Source organism: Tupaia chinensis, unplaced genomic scaffold (assembly GCF_000334495.1).
Source record: "Tupaia chinensis unplaced genomic scaffold, TupChi_1.0 Scaffold149448_1, whole genome shotgun sequence".
NCBI lineage: Eukaryota > Metazoa > Chordata > Mammalia > Scandentia > Tupaiidae > Tupaia > Tupaia belangeri.
The window spans coordinates 1,079,579-1,098,197 of NW_006209292.1; the positions used below are offsets into that span (position 1 = coordinate 1,079,579).

At 40.4% G+C, this 18,619-nt stretch overlaps 1 protein-coding gene across 4 annotated transcripts in view; it reads right to left on the reverse strand.

Annotated features, from left to right (window-relative positions):
* Nucleotides 1-18,619, reverse strand: part of MTMR1 (myotubularin related protein 1) — a 66,543-nt gene that overhangs the window by 34,955 nt on the left and 12,969 nt on the right. The window contains exons 2-5 of one of the 4 annotated variants that reach the window (XM_006171197.3): nucleotides 15,332-15,355; nucleotides 9,230-9,305; nucleotides 3,326-3,420; nucleotides 2,862-2,969 (exon numbers count right to left, since the gene is read on the reverse strand). In XM_006171197.3, the coding sequence (XP_006171259.2) occupies nucleotides 2,862-2,969; nucleotides 3,326-3,420; nucleotides 9,230-9,275 (249 nt within the window). In that variant the 5' untranslated portion in view covers nucleotides 9,276-9,305; nucleotides 15,332-15,355. Of the gene's footprint in view, nucleotides 1-2,861; nucleotides 2,970-3,325; nucleotides 3,421-9,229; nucleotides 9,306-13,011; nucleotides 13,063-14,735; nucleotides 14,760-15,331; nucleotides 15,356-18,619 lie in introns of those variants that run through there. The other 3 variants (XM_014585272.2, XM_027769375.1, XM_006171198.3) reach the window with 3 other exon arrangements.

The following is an 18,619-nucleotide window of genomic DNA, read 5'->3' on the forward strand; positions in this document are numbered from 1 at the left end:
AGAAAGACAGAACAAACGAAAGAACGAAAGAATGAAAGAACGAGAGAATAAGAACGAACAAATGAATAAACAAATAAGAATGAAAGAATGAACGAAAGAACCAACGAAAGAAAGAACGAACGAGAGATAGACAGAAAGGTAGACAGAAAGACAGACAGACGGAAAGACAAAAAGACAGAAAGACAGACAGAAAGACGGACAAACAGAAAGACAGAAAGACAGACAAAAAAGGCAGGCAGACAGACAGAAAGACAGACAAAAAGGCAGGCAGACAGACAAAAAGACGGAAGGACGGAAAGACAGAAAGACGGAAAGACAGACAGAAAGATGGAAAGACAGACAGAAAGACAGAAAGACAGACAGAAGGAAAGACAGAAAGACAGACAAAAAGGCAGGCAGATAGACAGAAAGACAGAAAGAAAGAAAGAAAGGAGAGAGAAAAAAGAAAGAAAGAAATACCGTGGTTATATACAACAACTTTAAAGAAAAGAAGCCCCCTCTTCCAATGCAAGCTGATGCTGAACACCCAAGCACAAGTCAGCAGGACTGTTCACACCAAGGACATTTGGACATGATTTCTTCTGAGGACGACATTCTGAGCAGCGCTCCAAACCTTTTGAAACCCATGTCCTTGTTAGTTAAACACAAAAATTCTATTCTTGTTGAAATATCCATTTCATAAGACAAATAATAATGTGATTGAATGTATGGAAGAAAATTAAATGAAAAAATATATATTTTTATATAAAGTACAAAAAAAATTTTTAAAAAGCTTTAGCAATTTGGCAAGTGAAACAGTTTTTGTCATGATCGTATTTATAACAGCACAAGAATTGAAATCATCTAAATAGCCATCAGTAAGGGCCGGCTAAGTAAACTACAGTGTAGTGAATGGAATACTAAAGAGCAGTTAAAAACCAGAAGCAGCACTCTACCTGCTGATAGAAAGACCTTCTAAGCTGTGTTGTCAAGGGGGAAAAAGAAAGGGACGTACGCAGTACACTGGCTTTACAAAGACAGACTGTACAGACATGCTCACATACAACGGGAATAGTGGAAGGGTATGTCAGGAACTGGGAATGGTGGGTACCTGTAGGGATGGAACAGAGTGGCTGGGTGTTAAGTGAAAGCAGATTTACTTTTTACTATACACAGCTTTTGTACTTTCCGAATTGTTTAAAATACACACACACACCTGGGCAGCCTGGCTGGCTGACTTGCTCCTTAGGAGTGCTCAAGTAGAAAAGCATTACAAGCCAGGGCAAAAGCATTTGCAAAGGTCCCAGGGCTTGTGTGAGGGGGTGGGCAAGTGACTGGGATGCCCAGACCGGAGGGAGGTGGTAGCTACAGAGAGAAGTGAGCAGGTTAAGACACACAGGGTCTTGCTAAGCAGTTTTTCCGTTAGCTTAAGAATAATGGGGAGCTACTCAGGAGTTATGAGAAGGAGAATGACATGCTTCAAAATGGCAAGACCAATCAAGTCACCACTCTGCTTTAAGTTCTGGAATTGTTTGTCGTTGTTCCACAAAGGGAATCTTGCCTGAGAGAGACACCCAAAATTTACTAAAGGAGTGACTGCCATATATAGTGACTGAAGTGAGCCCAGTAAGCCAACAGGTTCATGGTCTGGAAGAGTGAAGAGTTCTTTGAAAAAACAGATCTGACCACAGGGCCCACCAGATGGAGCTGGCCTCAAAGATGCACATATGTTGATGTACTTGATTGAGCCAACAGACAATGTATTTTGGATGAAAACTTCATTTTGTATACTGTAATGATGTATAGCATATTAATGTTAAAAAATAAAAACAAATTAAAAAAAAAAAAAAAAAAAAAGAGGCAATCAAAGCAAATAATGATAATTTGGCAGGAACTCCAGAATTGAACTGAGCCCCAAATTTGGTAGGGGCCTCGATAATTCTGCAGGTAGGCTCCCTTACCTGGCACTTTAGGTAGGGCTTTTACAATAGTTACTGCACTCCATGAGATAAAGTCATTAAGAATAAAATGTAGCAGTTAAGAGCGTCTCTTAATCAACTACTTGTTTTTAAAGCGATCCTACATAGGGCTTCTTAACTCATTACAGGAAGGGTACAAAACCACAAGCAAGCACAGCTCGCGGTGAAATTTCCAACACAGACAAGAAACCTAGTTGTGCTTTGGGCCACAGAATTTATAAGACATTGCACTCCCTTTAGGAAGTTTTTGACCATCCAGTGTTCTGAAGAATACTCTCAAAACCACAAACCAGAAAAAAGTATTGATCTCTGCTTTACATTTGATTTCTCAGAGGTATAATGAACATAAGGGTCTTTGAAAAGTTCTTGGAGAATGCATATTATGAAGCTAAGCATAATATTTCAAAATCTTTGCACCAAAAAAGCCTTCTGGTATAATTCTATTTTCAACAAACTTTTTGAAGTCCCTGAATAATGTCAGCACTTAGGTTCTAGGTCCACGTTCATTATAAATACTTCAATAGAGGGGCTGGTGGGTGGCGTGGTGGTTAAGGGCACTGGACTCCCACATGGTTGACTGGGGCTCAAGTCCTGGACCTGGCGGCTTGCTTTTTCACTTTCCCTCTCTCTCTCTCTCTGTCCCTCACTCTGGTCAAATTAAAATAAATAAATAAATGAATACATGAATAAATAAAAGTTCAATAAAATTTAAAAAAGAAAGAAAGAAATACTTCAACAGGAAAGCAAAGGTTTACTCCAACAGGTTAAATGGTGGTTGGAGTTCACTGACAGATAGGAGGGGGTCACAAGTTACTCTTACTGCCCAAAGACCATGGAGAATGCATCGGAGCAAGTACCGAGTTGACTGTCCCCATTTAGCTGTCACTCATGTTCATATTATACCTTGCACACGATCTCTATGCCACAAGAATTGTCTCCATGGCTCTGTGCTCCGATCTTCTCAACTCTGCTAATCACTCCCAGGGGAACATCAAGGATGAAGTGCGGGTCCTAGGGTTAAACATTAAAATGAATGCTTATCAATGTCAGTCGACAGAGTCTTCATATTTAAGTCCTGGCTAGGTTACAAAATGTATTTGCTTACTTCACAGCTCCTATTTGGCCCTGCTAAGAGACTGAAGCCTGATTTACAGCAGGCCTTGGGAAGGATTTACTGAGACTACAGTGAAACGTCCCTTAATAGCCTTTTCTTCAAGAGACAGAATCTGTTTGCAAATGTGTTCATCTTAAGTCTCATGCTCTGGTTATCTCTGGGGTGACAGAATTGGAGGGGACTTTTTACTTTCCTCTTTTAGCTTCCCGAAGTGTTTTTCAGGAAAAAAAGAAAAACACTTTTAAAAACTCACCCTCTCCACATTTTTGAAGTACATCTTGAAGTCCGTCACGGTCAGGGTCCCACTCACAGCACCCAGGAACGGGCAGATGTACATGACATCTTTCACTGAAAGAAAAACCCACACAACAACCACTGCCTTAGCCTTGAGCTTCATTAAATCAGAACACAAGCTTCCAAATATATTTCTCTGTGACTCTAGTTCTTTAGGATTTCTCAATTTTACAGTGATGTCAATTATTATATTACTTTAAATAAAGACATAAAGTCTTCTAATAAAGTTCAATTTTTAAAGCAAACTTCTGATTTGCTACCTAATAAAGTTTTATGTAGAAAGCCTCATGTTAAGTTACATTTTGTCATTTTTTCCAGGTACTTAACATTTTCTCTGGGTGACAAATTATTCATATTTAAAACGTTAATAAACTCTGAAGGTCCTGGGCTACCACTTTCTAAATTACTGCTACTTCAAGCTAAACATTGTCCCCTAATGAATTTCCAAAAGGAACTTCTTTATAGATGACAAAAATTAGAACCACATCCACAAAGTAGAAAAAGACTTGTTTCAAATTCCTTATCAGCTTCTTTATCACCTTTAATTTTCTTAAAAAAATTTTCTTAGAGAGAGATATTTGCCATAGGGCATGTGTACAACCCAGAGAGACAGACAGAAAGTGAGAAATCAGCCTCCAGGGGGGAGGCCACATCACAATCCCTTCTCTTTCATTCTCCTCTCAAGATTTTGGGCACACACTCACTCCCGGTGTGAGTTTCAAGCCACTGGGTCTGAGATTTGAACCACAGTTGGCCATGGGAGTCCAGTGCCTTAACCACTATACCACCTGCTGGTCCTATCACACTAGCCTTAGGCCTTGAATCTGAGGGCTGGCCCACAAGGGCCCAGTCACATTACCACCACGCCAACTTTCTGTCCCACAGTTTTCTTTCTGTTAGTATCAATCAAGGGCCCAATGTGTTTAATTCCAGTGAGTGTTAAGAAGCTCACATCTGTCACAAAGATATCATGTCTTCATGATTTTCCTGAAGTGCCATTCTACTGAAACAACAGGAACATGCATAGCTATAGAGGGCCTAAATGGGACGACTGAATGTGTAAGTGGAGTATCCCCTATCTGAAATGCTTTGGAATCAGAAGTGTTTCAGATATGGGATTTTTTTTCAGATTGTGGAATATCTGCTTATAAAAATAATTGAGGCATTTATGTTTGCTGAGAAAAATACAATATGTTTTCACTCATCAGTGGAAGTTAAACAATTCAATTGCACAGAAGTGGAAAGTGTAAAGGTGGATCCTAGAAGTGGAAAAGGGAAGGGGACTGGGGAGATGGGAAGAACCTGGTTAACAGATATGAGAGTGTGGAGAGATAAGTGGACTGAGCTCTAGAGGACTGCAGCACAGTACAGTAATGACAGGTGGTGACAACTCAACGTTTACTTCAAAACAGCTAGCAGAGAGAGGATTTTGAATACTATGTCTTGGGATGGCATATATGTTTATTTCCCTGATTTGATCATTACATGATATACACATTTTGAAACAATACACTGTGTCCCATAAATACATACTATATATGTATATGTACTATTTATGTAAATTAGAAATTATAATAAAGAGCAGGGTATTTTTAAAACAATGGGATAAAATTAATAATCAATAGAGAAAAAAACCATTTAGGAAATGCACAAATATCAGACAACACACTCCTACATAACGCAAGGGTCAAAGAAAAGAATCTAAAGGGGAATCAAAAGCATCTTGAGGGAACCAGCAGTTAGTGTAATGGCTATGTCGCTGGATTCCCACGTAGTCGACTGCGGTTCGTGTCCCGGACCTGGTGGCTTAAAACTCACACCGGGCGCGTGTGCGTGCGTGCGTGCGTGCCCAAGATCCTGAGAGGAGAATGGAGGAGAAGGAATTGCGGCGTGACCATCCCCCCTGGGGGGTGATTTCTCGCTTTCTGTCTCTCTGTCTCTGTCTGTCTGGCGAGCGCACGCGCCCTACAGTGAAAATCTCTCAAAAAAAAAAAAAGCATCTTGAACTGAGTGAAGACAAAAACATAATGCCATAATTAATGAGATGCTGTTCAACTGGCACTGAGAGGAAACTCTAAAAGCCTATACTACAAAAAAGCAAAGGTCTCAAATCAATGACCATGGCTTCCACCTCAAGAGACTAGGAAAAGAGCAGATTAAACCCAAAGTAAGCAGAAAAGAAATAATAAATACCCGAGTAGAGATCAATGAATATAAGCAAAGAAAATAATGAAACCAAAAACTGATTCTTTAAGAAGACCAATAAAATTCATAAACCTCTATCAAGGTTAATCAGGAACAAAAGAGAGAGAAGATAAGTACATTAACAATATCGGAAATGAGAAAGGTGATGTCACTATGAATCCTACAGATATTAGAGAAATATGATAAATGATTGTATGACAATTATTTGACAACTCAGATTGAATGGAATATTCCAAGGAAGACATAAACTACCAAAGCTTACTCAGGAAGACAACCTAAATAGTCCTATAACTACTTAAAAATTTAAATTTGTAGTTAAAACCTTCCCTCAAAGAAAACTCAAGGTCTAAGTGGCTTTATTAGTAAACTCTACTATGAGGAACAAATAAATTGTCCCAGAAAACTGAGGAAGACAAAATAATTTCCAACTCATTCTATTATATGAGGCTAGCATTACTGAAACCAAAACCTGACAAAGTCATTATAAGAAAACTACAGACCAATATCCCTCATAAATATTAATGTAAACTTCTAAACAAAGTCTTAATAAACCAAATCCAACAATATACCAAAAGCATAATATATAATATGCAAATAGTATAGCCTGGAAATGCAAGGTTGAGCTAACATTAAAAAATTGATGTAGAGCCAGCTCTAAGGCCTAGTGGTTAAGGAAGCCAGATCCCACATGGCCAACAGTGCAGTTCAAATCTCAGCCCTGGCAGCTTAAAAAAACATGCAGGATATAAGTGGATGTGTGCCCCAAATCCCGAGAAGATGGAGAAAGGGAGGAGATGGGACTGTGGCATGGGAGGGCAGGTGCTTTCTCCCTCTGCCTCCCGGTCTCTCTGTGAGTACATGCATCCTCTTGCAAAATTAAAAAAAAAAAATTGATGTCATCTACCATATTACAGGCTAAAGAAGGGGGATAATCACAATGATATCAATTGATCAACTTGACAATATCCAACATCCATTCCTGATTAAAAAAAAATACTTAACAAACTAGGAATAGAAGGGAAATCTTCAACAGGATAAGATACCCACAAAAACAAAACAAAAAACTATACAACAAATAAAAAATAAAATAGCTGGGCCAGCAGATGGCGTAGCTGTTCTGTCGCTGGACTGTGCCGTTTACCGTCTGGAGAAACAGGAGCATGACATCCTTAGCCCTGCATTCTAAACAGATTGTTCAGAAAGTAGCATGGGGTGGGGTTAGAAGAACACCCAGAGAAAGAGCAGGCAGAGGCCAAGGGGCCACCAGGAATGAAGTCCAGAAGTCCCACATGGTTGACTGCAGTTCAAGACCTGGATCCAGTGACTTGAAAATTATGCTGGATGTGTGTCTGTGTGTGCCCAAGAATCCAGGAGGAGAATGGAGGAGAAGGGATTATAGCGTGGCCATCCCCCTGGGAGGTGCTTTCTCACTTTCTGTCTCTCTGTCTCTCCAGTGAGCACATGAACTCTATAGCAAAAATCTCTCAAACAAAACAAAACAACAAACAGCTAACATCATACTGAGTGGCAAAAGACTTAAAGCTTTCCTAAGAGCAGGGACAAGATACCTCTTGTCTTACTCTGGAAGTTCAAGCAAGAGTAATAAAGCAAGAAAAAGAAATGAGAAGCATTAATGGAAAGGAAGACCTGGGATACCCATACACTGCTGCTGAGACTATATACTGGTATAACCACTTCGGAAAAAACACTTAAGCAGCTTCTTAAAAAGTTAAATGTACACCTATCATATAATCCAACCAGTCCATTAAACAACTCAAATACGCACCAACACATGAATGGCTAGGCAAACTGTCATGTATTAATACCATAGAACATTTATTCAGCAATAAAAAGGAATGACTGCTAACCCATGTCATAATATGGATAAATATCAAAATAATTATTTCATTGGAGAAAGTCAGATGAAAGAACATGCTATATGATTACATTTCTATAAACCTAGAAAACATTAGCTATTCTACAGTGCTTAAGAATAGGGGAGAATGCACAGGGGGTAGGTACCAAAAGGGGGCATAAGGAAACTTCTGGGTGGGGGGGGGGTGATAGAATTCACAGTGACATATTTTAATACTCTGCCTCTAGAAATATATATTGTTGAAAAGCAGGGGTTAATTTATATGCTCTTCATAAGTCACTGAAGGGGCATAAAGCACACTTATATCACTTAAAGATTTGCAGATCTCACTGTAAGGTATTCCCAAATATTGGGAGAGGAGTGGGCTTGGTGGGAGCTTCCCTCTCTCTAAGCTGTTTCCAGAGTAAAAAGAGAAGCAAATAGAAGAGCAAGAGCACCTTGACCACAATTCTATTCTTAACATATTCTCCTTTTGCTGACACCTAAGCTTTCAAACACTCCTGAATGCAAAGTGTGCCTCTGAAGTACAAGGTAATCCGTCGCCTAGATCACTTCTTATCTCTGGTGAGTGGACTGTACCGTTTACCGTCTGGAGAAAAAGGAGCATGACATCCTTAGCCCTGCATTCTAAACAGATTGTTCAGAAAGCAGCATGGGGTGGGGTTAGAAGAACACCCAGAGAAAGAGCAGGCAGAGGCCAAGGGGCCACCAGGAATGAAGTCAAGGGAAGAAAGAGTTTAAAAACCAAGGACCGGGTCCAGACAGTGGTACAAAATGGTGGGGTATGATGTTCTGCAAGGCTGACATACACAGGAAGGCTCCTGGTTCAAATCCAGAGACCTCACTGAGTATACTAGGCATATGTGTGCCCATGATCCAAGGTTGGATAAAGTTGGGGGATTATCACAGCATGGAGACCCTGTTGAGGGGTGTTGTCTCTGTCTCTCTCTCTCTGTATCTCTCTCTCTCTGTGTGTCTCTCTCTCACTCACAGAAGAAATAAGTGAAAAATTTTAGAAAACAAAACAAAAAACTCAAGGACCAAGAACTTAAAGAGAAACAAAGTCCAGAGCCATAGACTAGCATAGCCAACAGGAATGGTTATTTAGAGGTTCTGGTAAAAGAGCCCAGGTACTCAAACATTCTTGACACAAGATGACCATACTCTGATACTGAGTACATGTCTTTGGGAAGGAGCCACATAGGAAGAAGGAAACAGCTTAGCGCACCAGACGGTCCCACCCACCTAATCTATAAGCTACCTCCTGAAATGCCTGGCAGCCCACCATGGAGGGATGGGGAGCCTGCATGCCACCATCCTTCCAATCTAGGATGGCAACACATGCCCTTTCTTTGCACTGAAATTGTATTTTCTGAAATTTCACAAGACATTAAAATTTCTTTGTCAAGTTCTCAAAACTGTTATAAAATATGATAAAGATCTTCCATCAAGACATTTTCCTAACAGTAAGGGATTCCAACAAAGCAGTGAACTGACATGAGTGTCTAATCAGCTTTTGGTTTATCAGAAAACGTAGGGTCCCCTATTTCACTGGTAATGCCACCTGGATACTCACCTGGACATCAGCAGGACCCTCCAGAGTCTTCCACCACTTAAGGTCAGATGCCGACAGTAATGCTGGTAAGAATGAACAGACTGAGTCCATCTGCCCCTGAATTAAATTGGTCTGGCTGGTGGCACACATAGCACCCCTGTACTCATGAATAAAGCACCATTTCATTTTACGGATCACTATAAGAAAAGTGCACACTTTGAACTTACCGATGGCCTTAATTGATTCTCCTGGAAAAAGTGGTGCTTCCTCCATCTGTGCCAGCTTATTTCCATCCCTTAGAGCCTGGCAGAAAAACCAAATAAGAGTAAATCTCACTTTCCGTCTGTATAGCTGTGAAGAGTTCTGGTGCTCTGTGCTCTTGTTATAAAGCTACAGACGCATGCACAATGTATGCCCCCTCCCCTTAAAAGACCATTTCAAAGCTCAGCATCACAGGACATCATGCTGCATATTCTAGCAACATATGTAAATTTCACAGTTAGAAAGCATTAATACAGAAATGGCTTGACATGACAGATAGATACTGGAATCACTACACAGACAGCTGCTATAAGGTACCTCCAGAACTTGGAAATAAGGCCCGAAAAAGATTACCTTCTGAAAATGAAACTAACAAATACAATCAACATTAGATGTACATGCTTAGCTGGCTGTCAAAATGACCCGGCCTATGAGATGGTTTGGAAAGCCCAAAGTCTAATTAAAACAACCAAGGGATAGTCTCAGGGCAGTACAAAACAAAGAATGCCCTAGGCTTTGGTACCACAGGCCAGCTATACCTGTGTGTGTTTCAGACAAACTGAAAGCTCATTAGACACACAAAGCGAATGGTGGGGACAGGGAGGGTGGGACTATCAGCACTTATCCAATTTGGGCCACAAGAAAGTGTGCTCTTATCCGGCAGTGAGGAGTATCCCGACCCTGCTGCAGAGCAGGGTGGGTTCAGCAGACACCTCCCAAGCCAATTCACTTTGGACTCATTTCACACTTACCAAAAAGATTGCAAATGACTTAGTAGGAGGTCTCCTGGCTATACTGAGACTGGGAAAAAGATGCCTTGGATAGCTGGAAAGACACATGCCCACATTTCTAAATGACCAGATGTGCACGGTAGCCCAGCCGCCAGTCCCTCGTGAACTTGGTTGGATAGTGCCAGATAACTCAGGGGAGGTGAGAAACAGTGTTCTTGAAACATAACGCCAGAGACTAGAGCCAGAACTCAGAGCCCATTCCAAGGTTGCAGCCCCATGAGATGCAGCCAAGGAAACCAGTTCCGTTTTCCTTGGTGTCTCTGACACCATGGGTCATGAGTAAGAACAGGTAAGCCATACCCGAGCACTTCCCAAGCTGTGTTTCATGGAACATTCATTTCACAAGACATGTGAATTGGTCTTTGTTTCAGGGGCTGTTTTGTTTTGAAGTTTGGGAAATGCCAGGTTACACAAAAAAAGTTAAACAGGGTTTTTAGTGAGACGTCTTTAGCATGTAATGCACACCAAATCAGCAAGGGGGCACTAGAGCATAAGGCATTTCTCATACCTACTGGTCAGGGAGTGCTTTTTCCAATGAATACCTGTTAACATGGGGAGGCTTCTAGCGTTCAGCAAAAAACAGGCTGCAGGATACTAAATTTTCAGCATCATTGTGTAAAGCAAAATATTTTTTAAATGAATGCCCTTTATGATTCCAAGCTAAGTTACTAAAAATGCAAAACAAACTGTTTTTCATCATATTTCAATATCTTATTAAGGACAAAATGGTCAATTTAAAAACACTGTAGTTTCATCACATTTTATAAAATAAAGAAAAAAAGGTAAAAATATAACTAGCAAATTCAGTGCTCAAGGTGGCTCAGGACTGTATCTGTTCCACTGGGGAGGAGGAGGGGGTGGGCACAAAGCAACATAATCCATCCTCTTCAAAAGATGCATGGTTAAAAGAATATTGACTCGGAGTCATTGTCACCTCAGACATTTACTCACATCGAATTTTTAGTCCAGGTTGGTTTTTAAGATCTTTTTCAGCCAAAATCTTTAGGAGTGGAGAACCATTTATGGTTCCATATTTATATTCATGGTTGATTTAGAAATTTTTCTTTTATGCAATAAAGCATAAAGCAATATGTATGCTTTTAAATGCCCCATTTTAGAAACCCTAAAACATCAACAATCTAAACAGAAGCCCTAATTTAAGTCTGCTTCAATCTACTACTTGAACTAATGACTAATTTTATAGTTCAGTTACAAAGTGAGAAAGGTATTTATATCCATGAGTTTTACATTATCTCAAATAATACACTGTAAAAGTTTGTTTTAATGACTAAATATCCTATTTATAGACTCAAATTCTATGATATATTCAGATATAAATGGGGACAGATTATTTTGAAATTTATTTACTAAGCAAGTTGTTCTAATCAACTGAATCTGAAGGGAGCTGGGGAAGATCTGACTCCCTTTAAGCTTTAGAGCAAGCCACGTCAAACATTTTAAAGTCCTCAATCTGAAACTAGCTAATAAAATGTTGCGCAGGGGAGCCCAAGGTGATGGAGACCGTTTTGAAAATGCAAAAGGCTCTCAAGATAGAGGCTGAAGATCAAGCGTTTCTCTTCTTGTCCCATAGTCATTCCGAGTTTGGCTTGAAAGGCCTGCACGTTCACAGGCGGCAGGAATGTGCTAGTGAGACACAGTGAGACAAACCTCTCACTAGTGAGAATTAAATCTGGGGCATGCTTTTTAAGTGATGAAAAAGCAATTGTCAGAATAAAACAAAAAAGTGATCCCACTGCTTCAGACTTCCCCACAGAAGGTTCATTTTGGAAAAGAAACACGTTTCAGCTTTAGCACAGGAACTCAAGAGGAGGCTATTTTTAAAGGCTCAGTTTGTGCTTTGGCGAGTACAGTAGATTCCCTTCATCAAGCTGGTGTTAGGAAAAGGACTCACACTTGTGCTAGATTGAGCTTTTATTGCAACTACCAGGTTGCACAAGACATAATTTGACCCTTGATTTATCCAACCCATGTACAGCACAATCAAATGATGAAATTATTTTTGAGTAAATTTGGTCGCATAAACACACCCATTCCTCTTGGTGCCTTTGCTCAGAGCACTGCTCAGGTGAGGGATTCCCTAGGATGATCTCATCCCAACCCTGTTCCGGGGACTCTGAAGGTCCAGCTGAGGTCTGCCAGCTCCTTGCATTTGTCCATGAGGACTCTAGACCACCACGGGTGACTCTGGTCTCTCTATTACTTTTCTCCTCACCCTCAATCTAAGCAGCCAGGTGGAGAGTCTATGTACCGGCTGCATGACAAAAGCAGTGGTGTTCAAAGAGGGCTCTTTCTTCAAGGTGCTTCCAGAATTACCAAAGGAGGGGCAGCGCTGGGCAGTGGCGAGCCAAGGCCCAGCTGCAGCCAGGGCTCACCACACTTCCCTGGAGCTGCTCTGTGAAAGGTTTCACATATTAAGTTTCTCCATAAGCACTGAGGAGAGTACTGTGGCTTTAAAAGATTCCAGAGAGGGTCTAGAGGTGCTGAGCGGAGAAGCACTCAAGAACACACTACGAATGGCTGTGTTCTGATTAACAAATGTAAAATATATGTACTCATTCCACAGATACCTACAAGGCACCAGTACCATGCTGGGCATAGGCCATGCAAAGGTAAGTATAGCAAAGCCTGTGCCCTCTGTCCCTTCCAAGTCTTTGTCCAGGCACTTTGCTACAGTGATGAAGGGTCACTGACCTCACCAATACCCTATCTGAGGAAATCAAGCAGCACAGATAAACAAATTTGTTAATGAAATGTTGGATAAACCAATTTTTGCAAATAATGTCACCATGGAATCTACTAAATTTGGACAGGAGGGTACTACTGTAGAGGTGAAAGCATCGGGAAAGCTTTGCTTATCATCTAGAACTCTAGTATGAAATGACTTCTAAATAACACGGTCTGTAGCTACAAACAGATGAACATGTAGAACTTGCCACCTGATCAGCTTCAGCTTCAGAAGGGTAGCCATTGTGTTCTTCCTGAATCTCCTGCACAGCACCAGGTGCATGGACAAGAAAAGGCAGAGGAGAAAGAGAAACACGTGCAAACAGACAGGTGAAAGGACAGCATTTCTTTTTAAAGAGACAGTAAGCATGTAAAAGTTGACACACCTGTCATGGCTTTGCAAATCACAACACTTTCCCCCTTGGAGTGAAGGAAAATAATGTGTAGGCCATCTATAGCATCCTCAGCCTAAAATGGAGTATCTACTCTGTGTTTGTGTGGGGTAGAAAAATGAAAAGTAAACAAACATCATGGATTTCAAATAATGTACTGTCTTTTTAGAATCAAGCAAACCATAGCGGATAGCCCAGAAATAAAATAACAGGCACATAATGTCAGACTCAGAAAATAAGGCATACCACAGAAACCAGGTGAGGGACAAAGTTGAGCTGAGCTACACAGGCACTCCACGGACATGTATTTTAAACACAGCTAAGTATTCACATACAGGCATGCATCACTTCAGGACGTGAACATCACAGAGGGCGCTCACACAAACTCCGGTGGCACAGCCTACCACACGCCTAAGCTACGTGATGTAGCCTGTATGCTCTTTTTATGACCACCAGCATACGATCCATCTGCTGGTGAGCAAAGCGGTCATTCCATGATGCATGACTCTAAGGAACTGTTAGATCGCCCAGGTCAGTTCCACTGCACGCATGCACATATCACATGCTGGGGATTCTATATATACATATAGGTGTGTGTGCGTGTTTCTGTTTTCTTACTGCTAATTAAATGCTGTGATTTACGGAACTATTAAATATTTCTAATCACAGGATCAACATGCTTCAAAGAAACAGCTAACAAGGTCACATATCCTTACTTAAATGTTTTCAATCCATTTAAAAGGTCTACTGTTCTAAATTTCTTCAGAGAATCAATGTTCTCTGAAACGTTAAACACTGGAATTTTGGTTCAACAGGTAGTAGAAACAATATGAATACAGATGAAAATGGTATAGCCCCTCTGAAAAGTTATTTCAAGTATCTGAGGCTGAAAATAATTAACTTTAACATAGATGGGTTTGCTTCATGAAACTTTCCAATTACCATGTTTCTTCAGGAAACCAATGAAAAAGTCAAAAAGCTAGGAAAGAATTGACCATTTCCCACCTCTCATTTTCTGTCAATAAAGTACAATGACTTCTTGGCACATTTTCATAATTTACCATCGGACTGAATTTAGTATGCAGTTGGTACAGCTACCTTCAAGTCAGTGTAATTTTTAAATGCAGTCAGTTTTTGGACAGTTCCTTTTTTTAAAACACAAAGAAAATGCGATCATTCTTTGATTAAAATTTCTTAAGACAGAAGAGTGAGCAAAACAAACAAAAAAATTGCACATTTCAAAGTCCATGCAAGTGTAAAGTCAAATACTTTTCATATTTAACAATGTGAATCAATGAAAGAAAATGATTACCACAAGCAAAAATAAACATGGTGAAACAAGATTAAACACAGGAAAACCAACTAGAATAACAAGAACTTGACTTGACCTGATTATTTTGTCCTTATTTCATTGGCTTCAATTAAGACTAAAAATTTTAAACTGAAGTCATTAAATTATAATGCCAAAATCCACATTGTCGTTATTTAATGGAAATAGGTTAATTTTCAATATCTGAACTAAGGTTCAAATGCATGCAAATTACCAATCTTTGTCTTGTTTTGTGCATACTCTGAAATAAAGGGAAGGAAAATATAAGTGATAATCTACTATATCCATAATATAAAAAACCATTAACTAGTACTGACTTTGCCAAATTTACCTTCCAGCTTATAACTCACTTCTGTTTTTTGGATTCCACATGCAAACACAGACATGATTGGAAATCTTCCTTAGATGGGGTGGAACAACTGACCATCTCGTTGTTGCTGTTACTATAAATTCTTTATCTTGAATTACAATATATGATAAACAATGTTGTAAGAGGCCTCTGTAGACTGAGCCCCATAACCTGTCATGAACATCCGTTTGGTGAGAATTCATAGTAGTAAGACAAGTCAGTACTGCACACTGGTGACAGTTTCAGCCTCCTGACCTCACACGAATTGGCTTTTATTGCACATAAGCACAAATAAAGCATTTCTAGTGAACACGTAAAGCTATGACACAGCAGAGCGAATTGATCTGAGTGACTCATAAAAACCAGTGAGAAAGTAAGGAACACTAAATAGACTAAGTGTTCAATAAAGCACAGATGCACATACGTGGGAGGCCCAGCTGCCGAAAGCCAAATATCCTTACCCTTATATCAGGCCTCCTGAACACCTGTTAGTTAAAATACAGAACATCGTCATCGGGGACATGTTACTATTGACCTGTGAAAAAGCCATTAAGTTCAACAGCCCATTCCCTAAGAAATGTCATAATCCTCTAAATAAAACCAACAAAATCAATCCTAACACATTTGCCCCCTAAGTTTCATAGCAAATCAATTCACTATCAAATCAATCCCAACACATTTGTCCTATAATTTTAGGGGAAGTCTATGTTTGGAGAAACGTGTTGTCTTTAGGCTAAGAAGAACCACATTATTTTAAACACAAACCCCTTCCCTTCCATCAAGTGCTATTGCAAGCTCCTGTGAACAGGCTGTGTTTTAAAAGTTCATCTGTGTTTCTGTTTGGAATACTGAATTCACTTTCCCCATAGAAACAACGATATAAAAAGGCAGATATGCTCCCAAAGCAGTCTACAAAAACAAAAACAACCCAAAAATCAAGCAAACAAAACAACAAAAACCCCAGAACCCTGACACTAGGCCTAGCATAGGGCTCAGCTACAGCATTAATGGTATCAGAAAAACTGAGTTAACCACAAAGTTCAACCTGGTTTCTACCGAAAGGTCATTTCCAATTCACTTGAGACTCCAAACTCCCTGATGTGGCTGCCCCACTGAGAGCAAGGCACCTACTCCCTGTCCCAGTCCCACCGCATGCCAAGTGGAAGCTCCAGGCAGTGCAGCAGACCGCCCCAGAGCAGAGGGGAAGCCAAGCTTTACTCCACTGAGACCCTGCTTTCGGTGCACTGTGCCTGAGCCTGCGGCCATTAATGAGCATGCAGCCCTCGCTTTCGGAAAGCCCTGCTCAGAGGGAGCCGCCCACAGAACCAATGGAACTTTTGAAAAGCAAATAGTGGAAGAGTCTGGGGACTCTAATAAGCTCCATTCCCCATTCCACAGTCTGAAATCCTATCATCTAACCACAACTGGATGGTCTATGAAAAGGTCACCTTCCCTACCTTCCGCCCTCCCCATCACCAGAGGTTATTGGCTTTATAGTTTTATTCACGATGCTTAAGATCACATGAATAAGCAGACATAGACTTCAAAAAACACCATGGTATCATCATTAAAAGAAAATAACTCTTTGAAGTCAAAAAGGTATTGTGGATTATACCATACCGTAGTTCAAAGAGAATCAAAGTCCCTAAGTTCCTACATAGACTAATTTAGACTAAGAAGCTGAAATCTGGCTGTTCTGGGGGTGCAGGGTGTTTATCTGAACTGTGCAGATGGTGTCACAAGTGTACCTAGGTCAAAATTGATCAAATGTACACTTTATGTGAGATGAGTTGTCTGTTAACCTTAAGGTTGGTAAAAATGTGTAATGTTAATTGTCATAAAATACTCAAATAGTCTCTCCTTCCAGAGCTTCACTGATAAGCACACACGACTAGACATGTTTTTCATTCTGAGGATTGCCTCTATCGCTGTAAATAGTTACACCTCTATGTCTTGATTTGTCAAAACATGGGCCCGGGAACCAACAGTTAGCGTACTAGGATTTTACAGTCATCTCATAGAATCCCCTCACTTGCTATGTGTGGAAACACCCTGCACCCCCTCTCTGTCTCTCGCTGTCTTTCTGGCGAGCTCACACATCCTATAGCAAAAACCTCTCCCCCGAAAAAAGAATTAAAAAAATACAATTAGGGACCAGCAGTTAGCATAATGGCTATGTCGTTGGACTCCCATGTAGTCGACCACGGTTTGCGTCCCGGACCCGGTAGCTTAAAACTCACGCCGGGCGCGTGTGCATGCTTTCCAAAGATCCTGAGAGGAGAATGGAGGAGAAGGGATTGTGGCATGGCCATGCCCCTGGGGGGTGATTTCTCACTTTCTTTCTGTCTGGCGAGCGCACGCACCCTATAGCAAAAACCTCTCAAAAAAAAATTGAAAATAAAATACAATTAAACTTTAATTTCAAGATACTTATAGATTCAAATGGAATTGTAAGAAATATAAGAGATTCCACATACCAGTCACTCAATTTCCTTGATAGTAGCATACTACAAAATGATAGTCCAATGTCAGAAATGAAGATGCTGACACTGATATAACCAAGAAGCAGAATGAGATAATCTTCATGAGGATCCCTACTATTGCAATCTTACAGCCACATCCACTTCCACCCCTGCTTACCCCCATCTTAGTCCCTGGAAACCACTAATCTGTCTCCCTTTCTATCCAATCTTGTCATCTGAAGAATGATACATAACTGGAGTGTATTGGCATATTTTAGCCAGCGTAATTCCCTTAAGATTCATCCATGTTGCTATGTGCATCAAACTTTTTAGTGATAGTCCATGGTATGCACAATTTGTTTAGCCATATACCTGCTGATCTGAGTTGCCTCCAGATTTCAGCTCTTATGAGTAAAGCTGTTACAAACATTCATGTACACATTTTTATGTAAACATAAGATTTCATTTCTCTGAGACAAATGCCCACAAGTACAACTTCTAGGTCATATGGTAGCTGCATGTTTCTATTTTTAAGAAACTACCACAGGTTTGGGACCAGCAGTTAACATAATGGCTATGTCGCTGGCCTCCCACGTAGTCGACTGTGGTTCGAGTCCCAGACCCGGTGGCTTAAACTCACGCCAGGCGCGTGTGCGTGTGTGCCCAGGATCCCGAGAAGAGAATGGAGGAGAAGGGATTGTGGCGTGGCCATCCCCCCTGGGGGGTGATTTCCTGCTTTCTGTCTCTCTGTCTCTGTCTGTCTGGCGAACGCACGCGCCCTATAGCAAAAACCTCTCCAAAAAAAAAAAAAAAAGAAAAGAAAAAGAAAAAGAAAGAAAGAAAAAGAAACGAAACTACCACAGTTTTCCAAGTGGCTGCACCATTTTATATTCCCACCAGCAACAAAAGAGCCGGTTTCTCCATGCCTTTGCCAGCGTTTTGTGTCATCAATTTGTAAATTCAAGTCATCCTGATAGTTACTTAGTGCATGGTGGCTTTGATTTAGAGTTCCCTATTGGCTAACAATGCTGAACATCTTTTTTTGTATCTCTTCATGTCTTTTTGCCCATTTTCTAAATAAATGGTCTGACTTTTTTACTGTTGAGTTTTGTGTGTTCTTTATGTATTTTAAATACTGGTCCTTTGTCAGATATAAGGCTTGCAAGTATTTTCTCTTACTCTGTAGTTTGTCTTTTCATCCTATTAGCAGGATTTCCCACAGAGCACAAGTTTTAAATTGGATCAACTATTTCTTTTAAGGATTATGCTTTTATTTCCAAATTAAAG